At 37.5% G+C, this 12940-nt stretch overlaps 1 protein-coding gene across 1 annotated transcript in view; it reads right to left on the bottom strand.

The window, feature by feature from the left end:
- The window catches only part of LOC129495456 (netrin receptor DCC-like), a 735527-nt gene that overhangs the window by 117677 nt on the left and 604910 nt on the right, over nucleotides 1-12940 (bottom strand). The window contains exons 17-18 of the mRNA XM_055302992.1: nucleotides 5912-6007; nucleotides 356-588 (exon numbers count right to left, since the gene is read on the bottom strand). Coding sequence (XP_055158967.1) covers nucleotides 356-588; nucleotides 5912-6007 — 329 coding nt within the window. The remainder of the gene's footprint in view (nucleotides 1-355; nucleotides 589-5911; nucleotides 6008-12940) is intronic.

Here is a 12940-nt window from a genome sequence, read left to right as displayed (position 1 = left end):
AATAAAAAGAAAGACACCCGAATATACCCCGAAAATTAATGTGGAGCCCTGCTATTTTTAAAGGAAAACAGCATTCCCTTGTACAGAATCAAATTATTTATACAAATGCAGCATCTGGTGGAATTCAAATAACCTTTTGCATCTCCTGATGTTTTTTCTACCTTGCCTTAGAATTGTTTCCTAAGATACAATTATTCCCATTCTAATTTTAGATATTGAGTTACTAAAATGCTTTGTTTTCCATTTAGTGCCACTGCTAGCAAAATGACTCATGACAGTCCAGGAAGCATTTAAAACAATGTATTAAGCAAATGACAATTCATTTTAAAGTTTACACTATCAATTAGAACTTCACCTTGTATTTCGCATTCGCAGAAAAGCTGGTCCTCCACCGGACAGTGTAAAGTCGCACTTCAGATGTTTTTTGGTTCTTAGGGACAGAGTTGTCTGCCCAGCTGACCCTCACGGCATCGTGGGTAAGAGCCACAGCCTGTACACCTACTGGTGGGAGCATGGGGGTGGAGACATCTGGGACCGAGGTGGGGAAATCATCAAGCAAAGGATAATAATCAACTGGGTCAGTGGGATCTGGGTTTAAAAACCCGCCAAATGAAACAAACAAATAAATACATAAATAAAAGAGTTAAAAAAAGAAATATCAGTGGTAACACATCACAATGAGTTAAATGCATGGCAATAATGATGAAAGGGAACATGAGAAGAACAGAAAAAAATACAATTAATTCAATCGGAAAACTCGTTAGAAACAGTATTGCTATATTACAAAAATAACTATTTTCCGTAATTCACTCATTTCCTTACAGTGGTTTTATCAACTCCACTTTTGGTGGTCATTTCTAGCTATATATTTTAAAAGTCCATTTCTTCTTGGAGTGTTGCACATTGCTTCTTCCAGGGTCTAGTATAGGACTTGTCAGTTTTATAACTATACGGATAACTGAAAATAACAAGATCAAAAGGAGCGTCTGCTTTATTTCCTCCTGTAAAGGAAATAAATGCCTATATAATAACTGTTTTTTATGCTTGTTTTTCTCCTTTTATCACTTGATTTGGTTTCTCTAATGCTTTCATCGTTGCTTAGGCTTTATCTGTGTAAATATTGTTCAGACAAGAAACAAATAATAAAGCCCAAAGGGTCCTTCGGTCTACAGCAATCCGTCTATGGCTATGATTGCGTAAAGCGTGATTGACCAAGTCCATGGTCCATGTGGGCCAATGATACGTTGGTGACAACTAACTTTCCTCTAGCACTTGGTGTGGCAGGCTTTCTCAGATTGAAATCCTTAAAGAAAGTATGGAAGTGTCTGTTTTACCCACTTTCCCACAGAGTAATTAAGTTTTTAGACTCTTAAGTCATACCTATAGTTCATATTACTTGTTCCAAAATGTCAGGTTCATGGGAAGACTTTATATTATTGACTGGGGAGACAGAAGGAACTGTGTGAGGTACACACAGGCTTTGATCATGATTAGCATAATCGGAACCTGCATAATGACACGTGTGGTTTTATAAAATTCTCTAAAAAATTTTGTACTCATTTTTAGGCTGAGGATATCAGAATTAGAAGAACTTATCTTGTGGTCATAGTAAGTGTCCAATTTTGAGCCTTTTATTTTATTCCTAAGACTGTTCAGTTTTTGAAATTTTACCTTTAAATCATGTAATAGGTATTTTCACTAACAACAACAACAAAAAGCCCTCAGGCTAGGCACATGATGACATTTAGGGAGATGACCTGCTAAAATGTAGAGTGTCTGAAGCAGTGTACACACAGAGTTTAGATTTTTAAATAGCCGGGTTCCAAGCACAGCAGCTGCTGGCTGGTTTTGATGATGACTTCACTTTGTCCACTGTATTTCAAATACCTATCCCCTATACATTGCTCTGTTTTCCAATGAATTATTTAGTAGTTTACTGGGCTGTGGTCTTTGGAGAAAAATATAAAACCTGAAAACAAAACAAACAAAAAAATAGAACAAAGGGAAAGAAAAAAAAAGAGAGAGAGAGAGAGAAAGAAAAATGTGTGTTTAAAATTTAATGACAGAGCCCAGGCTTTCCATATTTTCCTTTGATGTGTCTTTTTTATTAAGGGCTCCTTTAAACCCAAATGGATTTATGAAATGATGAAGGGGGAGTTGAAGAGCCTCTGGGAGGATCCCTGATCAGTCATTAGGTTGGCACACTGGTGGCAGGTGTTTGGCCAAACTGAAGCAGGTGCTGCCTCCCTTCTTTCTATCGTTAACCGACTTTCCAAAAAGAATGTTATACACACAGGAAGACTGCTCTGAATCACAAACATCTTTTTGGACCAACCTACATAATATGTTATGCCATATTTGTTGTTTCTTTGCTTAACTTGGCTTTTAAACCCATACAAATTTAATAATCTGCCACAGGTGCCATATATAAGGTTTTGAAAAGTAGTGATTCTCCTTCAAGAAATGCTAACATTCAATCTAGCTGTTTCCGGATTTTATAATAGTATATTCTTCATGACTTACTGAGTTTCTTGGAGTCTCAGTTCCATAGAATGCATCCCTCCAATTTTAAGTAATATTTGTTGGTATTTATCTGTGGGCTTACATAATTTAAGATTTTCTATCCCTGGCCAAGTTTCTCTAGACTTTTTAAAGGAAATTTGTTTTCAGGCATGGCTTGTCATTCTACTTGCCATCTCCTTTAGATCTGTACTAATAATACAAGAGCCACTACTTACATGGACAATTTAAATTTTAATTATTTAAAATTAAATACAATTTAAAAATCACTTCTGTTACACTAGTCAATTTTAAGTATCCCACGGCCATATAAGCCAATCTATCATCTTGGATACCATAGATATATAGAGCTTTTTCAACAAAGTGGAATGTTCTAGTGGTTAGCGAGTACTACTCTAAACACACACATGCTTCATACACTAACTACCTTTCTCTCCGGACAGAAAATGAGTATATTAAAAGCTATTTTGGTTGTTGTTGTTAAAAAAAATATTTTTTTGTTGCTAAATGACTTCTTCCCAGTTTTTAGGTGCCTTATATGCTGTTGTTTTGTAGTGGTTTTATTCAGGATTAAAAACTAAAATTAAAAATTAAAAAGACGAAACATAGCCTCACAACTGTTGCTAAAAAGAGAAGCCTATTCAATTCCTAATAAATGTTTTGGTAAGAGTTCATGAATTTTCAGTTCACATTCTAAAGTTCAAAACAAGCTTTTAAAATAATCACATGATTTTACATCTGGATTATACTTCATTCAGACATGGATAAAACAGTTGAGAATAAACAAATTCAGACAACACACCTCCTTATTCCCCTGCCTTCTTTCTTTTTCCAGGCCCAGAATGTCTTGTTCTTGCAACCATAAGAACTAAAAAGCTCTACTGCACAAACTAAACTCTTAACATGTCCATTTGACCTGGTGAAACTTTCCTCAGCTCTAATACTAGTGTGTTCAGGATGAGATGAGGCTCCTGAGCATCCCAACACCTGAGAGCACGGGCTTTTGGAAATCATCATGGCCTGATGCTTACTCCACCCTGGTCCATTTATTGCCCCTGATTTTTTAATTTACTTTATGCGGGCCTCTTCCAAGTCTGCTCACGGGAATACTTGCGGAAGTCAGAGGCAGAGAATGTCCTCTCTGTGGCACTATGACACATTTATTGATAGAACTTCTTCCAGAACCTTAACCTTTGATTCCATTTATTTGTCCTTTGTTCTTCACAATGTGTGGAAACACAATAAAATAAGTCTGCCAAATCCAGGAAAATTGTATGCTTTCCCTTTAGAAAGGACCGATTTTATTCATTTGCTTTCAACCCCCTACTGACTTCACTTCAATAAGAAAATGCCTCACATGATTTCCAACTTTTGGTATCCATTCATTTCCCAGAGTCATTAGGATTAGAGTTCTATCAGGGAAAAATAGTCTTATGGATCACTGGTGTTTTAGAAACCACTCTGGGAATGCCATATGCTGAGGATTAAGGAACGGTAACAAATGTGAAGTCAGAAGTTGATGCCCCAAATGGTTCCTTATGAGCAACTTCTCTTCGGTTTATCTAAACTCTATTTTTACTACTACTTTCTGCTCAAAATTCATTTTTTTTTGTCACCTGAGTATCCCTTATTTGTGGGCTTTGGTTTTGGTAAGAAAATAGTGTTCGAAAAGACTAGTCATACTTTAATTTGTGTGGTCTGAGCACAAGCTCAAGGTCACATTGATGAACAGGTGCTCAACATCTTTAACCACAGGTGGGAAAGAGATGGCTTACTAAGTACAAATGATGGAAAGGACAAGTACAGCTCAAGTGGCCTGCTAGCTCCCAAAGAATCTCGCTGCTGGTGGAACAAGAGAATAAAGGGAAATGAAAATTCTAGACATCCTCCATCATGTTCTCTCATGGTTTCCTATTCTGGACCTCCATGGCATTTAGGAATAATATGTTTGTTATTAGACATTCTCTTGGGTAATACTTCTTATTTGCCCTTTGGGGAAGGCATGAACCCCTTTGATAACAATGAGAGAGCCATACTGTCTCCACAGATAAATTAATACAGACACATACCGCCCTCCCATATTCTGCATACCACTTTAGGCAGGTCATAGACCTTGAAAACAGAAGCAAAAGATTCCAGGAGACTCTGGAACAATAACTTTGCTCTACAAGAAAATCTGGTTGAAATCAATTAAGTGATGGTGTATATTGAGAAACCATCATGTAACAACCATGAATTCACTTTACAACTGTTATTCTCAGGATAGTCTTTGAATGGAGCTTGTGGGTCTGGAAAATACACCGTACCGAGGTTTATATAAATTGAGGTGATGGGCAGAAATCACAGACCCCACTGTTTGTTCTATGTTGATTCATTCCTCCCTGTCAGGACTTCATACTCAGGCACCCAGTAGTTATTCACGTTCTCTAGTGTTCACTATGAAATCCTGATCTCAGACCCTTTATTCTCATTGAGGTGAAAGTTACTGATGAGTTAGATGAGGTCTGAGGCTGGTTGGTTTTGAAAGGGGGCAGGATCAAAGAATTCATTAAGAAGATGGACCTCTTGGGTTTTACTTTCAGATTTCAGACAAAAGGCTATTGGGGTTGGTGATGTGACTTTCCACGGACTCTAACAGCCCCCAGAGGTGGTGTTCTATTTATGGGTACGCCCAGCTTTGCTCACAAACAGTCTGTGTGAATCTCATTCTCGTATCCATTCCTTTCTGAGTTCCTTGGGCTCTTTTTCTCTTGTGTGCTGCCTTTCCAGTCCAACTCCCATAAGAATTCCTAGAGGTGTCAAACCCTGGAAGCAGCCAGTCCTTTCAATGTCATAGGCTCTGGGCACTGTTGGAGTGACCTATAGGCCTGGCTCAGGAGAAAGCCACCTGTCTACTCAGCCTAGTCCAGGTCAGTCCTTCCTTGTCACAGTAGTTTGAAGGATCCTCTGTAGAGAAGAAAGTGGTCACTTGGGCCGGGCAGTTGGTAGCTTTTTGCATAGTGCCTGCCTAAATTGTACTGATTTGCAAAATCAGACAAGATGTTCAGGAGAGTGAAGAATGGTATCAAGACACCACAATATGAGCTACTGAGAGAAGGAGAGATCTATGCATTAATTTATAGACTGACTTCCTCTCACTTAATTTTGTAAACCAAGAAAATAAGGAACCCGTGTGTGTATATGTATATACATGCATACACAACTATGCATACCCACTTAAGGCTCAGAACATGACGGCATACAGTTTGTTTGTTTGTTTTTTCCTTTGTATTTTGTTTTATTTTGCTTTATGTTTGTGGGAGTTTTTGTTTTTTATTTTGTTTTGTTTTTTTTCCACCACCACTCAAACACTGACTACCTTGTCACAAGAGGATTGACTATTTCAGCTTACCTGTTATGGATCTGGTGGTGGCACTTTCATAAAGTGGAACTCCTTCTCCTGCATTGTTAAAAGCTTTTAGGGAGATTACATAATGGGAACTTGACTCTGGAGAAAAACAGAAAGAAAATAAACATGCTGATTTATGTAGTTACTGAAATATCCAGGGTAAACATTTTCCTGCAATAAAATTTAATGTAATTTATTAAGTAAATTGTTTTAAAAATGAGTGAGTTTGATTCCTGGGAAGAAAGTGGCAGTGGTGACAATATAGTTTTTAGTTTTCCTGAATCCACATAAAAAGAGACTGAATGACTAGATAGACAACCGGAGGCATTTAGACAGTTACAACAAAAGTAGGTGACAAGCTATACCCCAAACTCTGAAATACAATTGCGCCTGTGGGCAAACCACCAGTAACCTTAGGACTTGTATGTTATCAGCATCGGTGTAGGAGAAATCAGAGAGAAGCATCAAACTTCAAAACAAGATAATTCTAAAATAGTTATCAGTTAATGATAGCAAATGCAGCAGACCAATCTGAGGACAGTAAATATCAATACTCAAAACTAGATGGCAATCTCCTCTCCAGGACAGGACTTAGACTGGGAATAAACTCCTGGGACCAGAGTTACAATTTGAGCACACAGAAGCAACAGAAATGAAGGGAAGAGAAAGACCAGATAAAAGTAGAAGAGAGAAAAGTCATGAAATTTGGAAACCAAGCTGCCATATAGTTTTTAGTGTGTTTCTGGAGTTGACCGACTTTCCTTGTAAGGGGCCCCGATAGTAAATCTCTGGCTTTACAGACCACATCGTCTCTGTCATGTATTTACCTATACAACTCTTCAGAAATGTAAAAATCAGGGGATCCCTGGGTGGCGCAGCGGTTTGGCGCCTGCCTTTGGCCCAGGGCGTGATCCTGGAGACCCGGGATCGAATCCCACGTCGGGCTCCCGGTGCATGGAGCCTGCTTCTCCCTCTGCCTGTGTCTCTGCCTCTCTCTCTCTCTCTCTCTCTCTCACTGTATGACTATCATAAATAAATAAAAAATTTTTAAAAAAATCATCTTCAGAAATGTAAAAATCATTCTTACTTCAGTGGGGTTCAAACAAAAATAGGACCTGGTATGGCCAGCAGGCTACCGTTTGCTGAGGCCTCAGCTCTGGTCTAATGAAAAAAAGACAGGAGAGGAGCTCTGTGTATTTAGAAAATCCAGGGTCTTTTCTAAATACATCTGGGAATGTAAGGAGACAGGTCATGTGAAAGAAAGTAAGCAACAAAAATCTGTTGAGTTTAATAAAATAACAAAATAAACTGAAGAGAGTCTCATTCCTGTAGACAAGCACACCCCAAAAAGACATCGAAAATACACAAGGAAAGTAGATCAAACCTGTAATTTATTATTTTGAAATGAGCTAAATAAACAACAGTAAGAAAATTAAATGCCAGATATGTAAGAGTAACATAAATTACAATTAGGAAAAAAAAAAAACACCTCAGAAAGGAGGTGACATAATTCAAGAAAGAATGTGTAAGCAAAAAAATAATTTTAAAAATAAAGAGTGGGATCCCTGGGTGGCGCAGCGGTTTGGCACCTGCCTTTGGCCCAGGGCGCGATCCTGGAGACCCGGGATCGAATCCCACGTCAGGCTCCCAGTGCATGGAGCCTGCTTCTCCCTCTGCCTATGTCTCTGCCTTGTCTCTGCCTCTCTCTCTCTCTGTATGACTATCATAAATAAATAAATAATAAATAAAAATAAAGAGTAACTAGATGAACAAACAAGCACAAGAAAAAACTAAACAAAAATAAATTAAGAAAGAGTAAAAGAGAACGCAGGAGAGAGTGATGAATAGAAGAGAAGGAAAGTCTAACCAACAAGTAATAGTTGTTCTTGAGGAAGAAAACCAAAAAAAGGGGGAATAGAACAAATACTAAAAAGCATAATTCAAGAAACTTCTACTGAGTTAAAAAAAAAATCTTTAAGGCATCTGGACAGAAAGAATACATGCCTTGAAAGGGGGGAAACTTCAGTTATGATCAGACTTCTGGATAGTCACATTTTATGCCAGAGGGAACTGAAGTCATTTATTTGAGATATCCAAGGTAAGAAAATGTGACTCAAGGATTTTATAGTTAACAAAAGTTAACTCTAAGTATAAAGGGCACATCCAAGTTGTTATCAACATATATGCAACCAGGGAGCATTTTTCGCGTGATCCTGAACTACTGAACTACTGAAAAATGAGCTCCTAAATGACCAGGAAAGATAACCCAATAGTAAACTGGTGAACAACAAGTGTTAGAACTAAGGGATAGTTAAAAGAGGGAGATTTTATTTTGTAATGGCTACATGTCCTGTTGTAGTTATCTTATAATCATAAGTCAAAAGTAAGTGAGATTAGGGGTGGTGTATGCAAAAATCAGTATTTCAGTAATTATTATTGATGGTAATGCTATTATTATTATCATTCTGAGACTAATGTAATATGGGATAAAGCAAATGAATAATCATGAGAGATTATAATTCTATCATCTTCTGTGTCCTTGAGAACCGGAAGATTAGTATGGATGGACGGGCATACAGACTGTTGTAAAATAGAAGAGGTATGTAAAGTCTTATGTTCCTAAAATTTAATCAGAAAATCAGTTTTCTTTTTTTTTTTAAAGATTTATTTATTTATGATAGACATAGAGAGAGAGAGGCAGAGACACAGGCAGAGGGAGAAGCAGGCTCCATGCAGGGAGCCTGATGCGGGACTCGATCCTGGGACTCGAGGATCGCGCCCTGGGCCAAAGGCAGGTGCTAAACTGCTGAGCCACCCAGGGATCCCAGAAAATCAGTTTAAACTCAAAGGGCATTGTATGTCTGTTCCAGTTCTGTCCACTGAAGAAGTCTATAGAAACCTTGTCAATAATAAGCATCCCTAATATCCAGATTGGGATTTTGAAAAAAAATTTTTTTTTTTTTTTTTTTTTTTTTTTTTTTTTGCACTGCGAAAAACGATGGGGTTCTTGTAAAACTGGTTGATTCCTGGTCTGAGGTAAGACACATACCAACTGAGTCTGAAACATCTAGATGTAACCAGATAGAAAGGCAACAACAAAGACTAATAGGTTCATGTCAAATGGATTCAGGAATCGAATTGAAAAGGTGCTCAAAGACCAAAGATGAAGACAATCTGAGCTTCATTAAAGGTAAGAGTTGCAATGAATTGAAATTCAACAAATGTACATGAATGTAAGAATTCATAAAGGTATTTTAAAAAATAATAAAAGCTGGTCACTTCTGAGGCTGCCAGAAAACCTAATTACTATCTTGAAAATGGAGTAAAGAATCAAATATTTATTCTGTCTTTCTCTAAACTCTACGACTATGTAACCACACAGCATGCGAGCAGAAGCATCCACTTATAATATTATTCCAACTAACAAGTAAAAACTCATTGATATAGTTCAAATTTTACTATTTTGCAGCCCCAATGAACAAATGGATCTGGACATTAAGCATTCATGATTGCTAAGATAAAATAACAAAACACAGGCATTACGTATCTTCTAAAGAAAGAACCCCCCCCTTCAGAATATTTGCAAAGAATAGAACACATTTAGTCTGATTAAACCTCCAGATCCAAATGCTAATTTGCAGGAAATAGAGAAAAAAAAAAACACAGTTCAAGTCCAACTTATGATAATTCATTAATCTATATATTTGTTGCTTGTAGTTTTCTGTATCTTTCAGTTTACAATTAAAAAGGTATTAAAAATGAGTGAATTTATCTCTGACAGTGAGTGTTCTTTGAAAATTGATTAGATAGCTTTTTCTTCATGAGATTGTATGTGATCTAAATATTAGCATTTGAGATATTGGCATTCCAAACCACAATGACACAAGAGCCACCATATACCAAGAGGAATAAAATAAAATTGTTTAATGTAGTCAAAGGGTTTCTATTAAGTGAATTGTTTCCTCTACAAGAGGGAATCTTTATTTATTAATTCTTTCCTGTCAATCTAGTTTACTAATAAGAAAGTAATCAGTTGGGATGCCTGGGTTGCTCAGAGGTTGAGCATCTGCCTTTGATTCAGGGTGTGATCCTGGAGTCTCGGGATCGAGTCCCACATCGGGCTTCCTGCACAGAGCCTGCTCCTCCCTCTGCCTGTGTCTCTGCCTCTCTCTCTATGTGTTTCTCATGAATAAATATATAAAATCTTAAAAAAAAAAAAAAACAGTCAACAAGTGTTAAATGCTCTTGGAGCTTATGTAAAAGATGGACTTCTGTTATCAGGTTACAATCATAATTCTGGGCAGACAAAACAATGAACAATGAAAGACTACATAAAATTAATCAGTATAGTGTGTGATACAACCTGTGAATGCTATGTGTGTTTAGAGGCCTGGAAAATACCCCAAAAGTACTTTTCTGCTAGGAAATATCCTTTATAGTTAATGGAGTAGAGACAAAGCCTGATTTCAAACATATTTATCTCTACAACTACAACATAAACATTTACATTAAGGTCAAATCCTATAAAATTGCCTTTCTGTGGGTCAGACTGCAATTTGGTTTCACATAATATACATATAGTATATATTTGCATAATTCTATATATTTGTTTATCAAGGAAGTGAGAAAGAGGTCAGCAGTTCCAAAATTCATGTACTTGGGAGCAAGGATTTTGATTTTTGTTTGATGTGGTTTGGTTTTACTCTTTAAATCTGAAGGGGAGAGAAAAGGAGAAAGGAAGAGAGGGAAGCAAAGAGAGAGCGCGAGAGAGGAAGAGATTTTGTCACAGGGCATAAGAGGGTGCTAGACAGTAATTCCTCTGAGTAATTCACGGAAGCAATGGAGCCACCACCCCAAGATGTTATTAGCATATGGAAGGCAGTCTTCTAGCCTATCAACATATGGAAGGGAAGCCACAAATCTATACCCTCAGATTCCTATATACGCAAATGCATGCGAACCTACACATATTCATGGAAAAATAAATGACATCTGGGCTTCCTTCCTCAACGGGTCAACCATTGAGGTCAACGGCAACAAATTAGAAACTAAGAAAGTAAAGAGGGTGAAATAAAATAATAAAGCAGGTATGCTTCATGCAAAGGGATTAAAGTATGCTTCATGCTGACCTCTCTATTTGGAACTCAGCGTAAAGACTGTGACTGGATCAGAGGCTCTTCACTTCCTGCTGTGAGTTAAGAGCTGAAGCTCACAGGTAGCATGGTCTAGGAGACTTTGACTTCATGCCTTTACCTCTCTGTCTCCACCTCCCAGCTGCCCAGTTTACACCTCCCTAGAAAACATGCTCTGAAAGCCTCCACAGCCATTTGTGCACTATTGGCTTTCTGTCTCTTGGAATGCATATTATTTCTCATTTAAGAGAAAAAAAAATAGATCTTAACTGGCTCATGCTCATTTTACTAGCTTCAGTCTTTATCTCAATCTCAATTATAACATGTGCACCTCATCTAGCTGCTATCCTGAGCAGTATTCATTATTTCTTAATCTACCCCCCACCCACAGTAAATGTAAATTAACTGTCATTTCAGTACTGATGCTTGCTTACAAGTCTGATGATCTGAGTAATGGAAACTTCTTCCCCTTGATGTCTAGCCGTGATATGGGACATGTTAGCAAAGAATCTGGAGTTTTAAAATTTCTTACCCTGTTGGATTAACGAATCACACACGTTGTTAAATTCCACAGGTCCCAACTATGCTGTGCACACCCCAGGGGAGACCTAGCTTAAATTTAAATAAAACATGGCAATGGCTTCACCTTGGGAGAGGTAAACAGATTTGCAATGGAGTTGAAACTGGTATAAGAAAATTGCTCAGAGCTAGTGGTCCTGGAGATGATTTGGTCTGGTCTTCTCCTGTTTTCAGTTAGTAATTCAAGGACCAGGTAAGTTTAATAACTTTTCTAAAGTAACATAGAGCTTCCAAGGACGTGAAAGACCTATGTCAACTCCAATCCTTTTTGTCTACTTTTTTTTAAACCTTTTTTTATGAAAAAAATCTTTCCTTTATATCCTTCATAGTCTACCTGCCTATTAACATCTTTTGAGCTTCCTCTGGCCTCTGTACAGTGCTTCTGTCAAATTGCACCTGGATCTCCTGAGGAACCAAAAGGAATATTTCATGCTCCCCCAAATCAGCTTGAACTACAATAACAAAAATATCACTCCGATATTGGTTAATAGTGGTCAGTGAGCTATAATGCTTTGATCACCTTTTATATTGTGAAATTGGCATCTTGTTTGCGTGTTGAGGGGAAAGATCCTGGGAGCAACCCAGAAAAAGGGTTTTCTCCCCATACAAAAGGAGAGTGTCATTTATTGGCACATCACTAGAGGGCAATGTGGAGCTATTTTCCTGCACATGCTCAGAGCTCTTAAACTTTAAAACCAGTAAATCACAAAAGAATTGCCTGGAATTGCTCCCTCTATAGAAGAATCAAACGAGTTAAACACATTCAATATCATAATGAATTCCAAATGAATTAATCATTAATTATGGTCAGAACCTATTGTTCAGGAATACAGTTAATGACAATTATGACAGCAAATTTTTATATATTTTTTGGATTTACTGAAATGATGGCTTGAAAATGTATCAGTTGCCTCTGGAAAATAATGTGCAGCGGTGTTTTTTTCATTTGAATTCATTGTGATCGAATCGTAGTGAAATAACTTGGATTTTGGTGGATGTTTATGGGAATTATTTTAAATTATGGATATTCTGAGTGATTCCACAGAGTTCAAATTATTGGTCAGGTTTTCACCACTATTTGGCCAACCTTGCTTACAGCATACCTTGGATTGGGATAACGGAGACTGAAAAAATACTAAATAACTCTTGGAGCATCTAAAACACATGGCTCCTGGCCAGTATCCTCTCTGTGACTAAGGAAAAAAAAAAAGATTAAATGCATATTTACTGGTTATAGGGGTTGTAAAGATAAGGGATGGGTAATAGAGAGAATTCTTGGTTCTCCTTCCCCAGAGACTTGGTAGGTGAGAGACCCATTATT

The sequence above is a fragment of the Nyctereutes procyonoides genome, unplaced genomic scaffold, assembly GCF_905146905.1.
Source record: "Nyctereutes procyonoides isolate TBG_1078 unplaced genomic scaffold, NYPRO_anot_genome, whole genome shotgun sequence".
Taxonomy (NCBI): Eukaryota; Metazoa; Chordata; class Mammalia; order Carnivora; family Canidae; genus Nyctereutes; species Nyctereutes procyonoides.
Note: the sequence above shows the minus strand (reverse complement) of the source record. Positions and strands in the feature narration are given on the sequence as shown.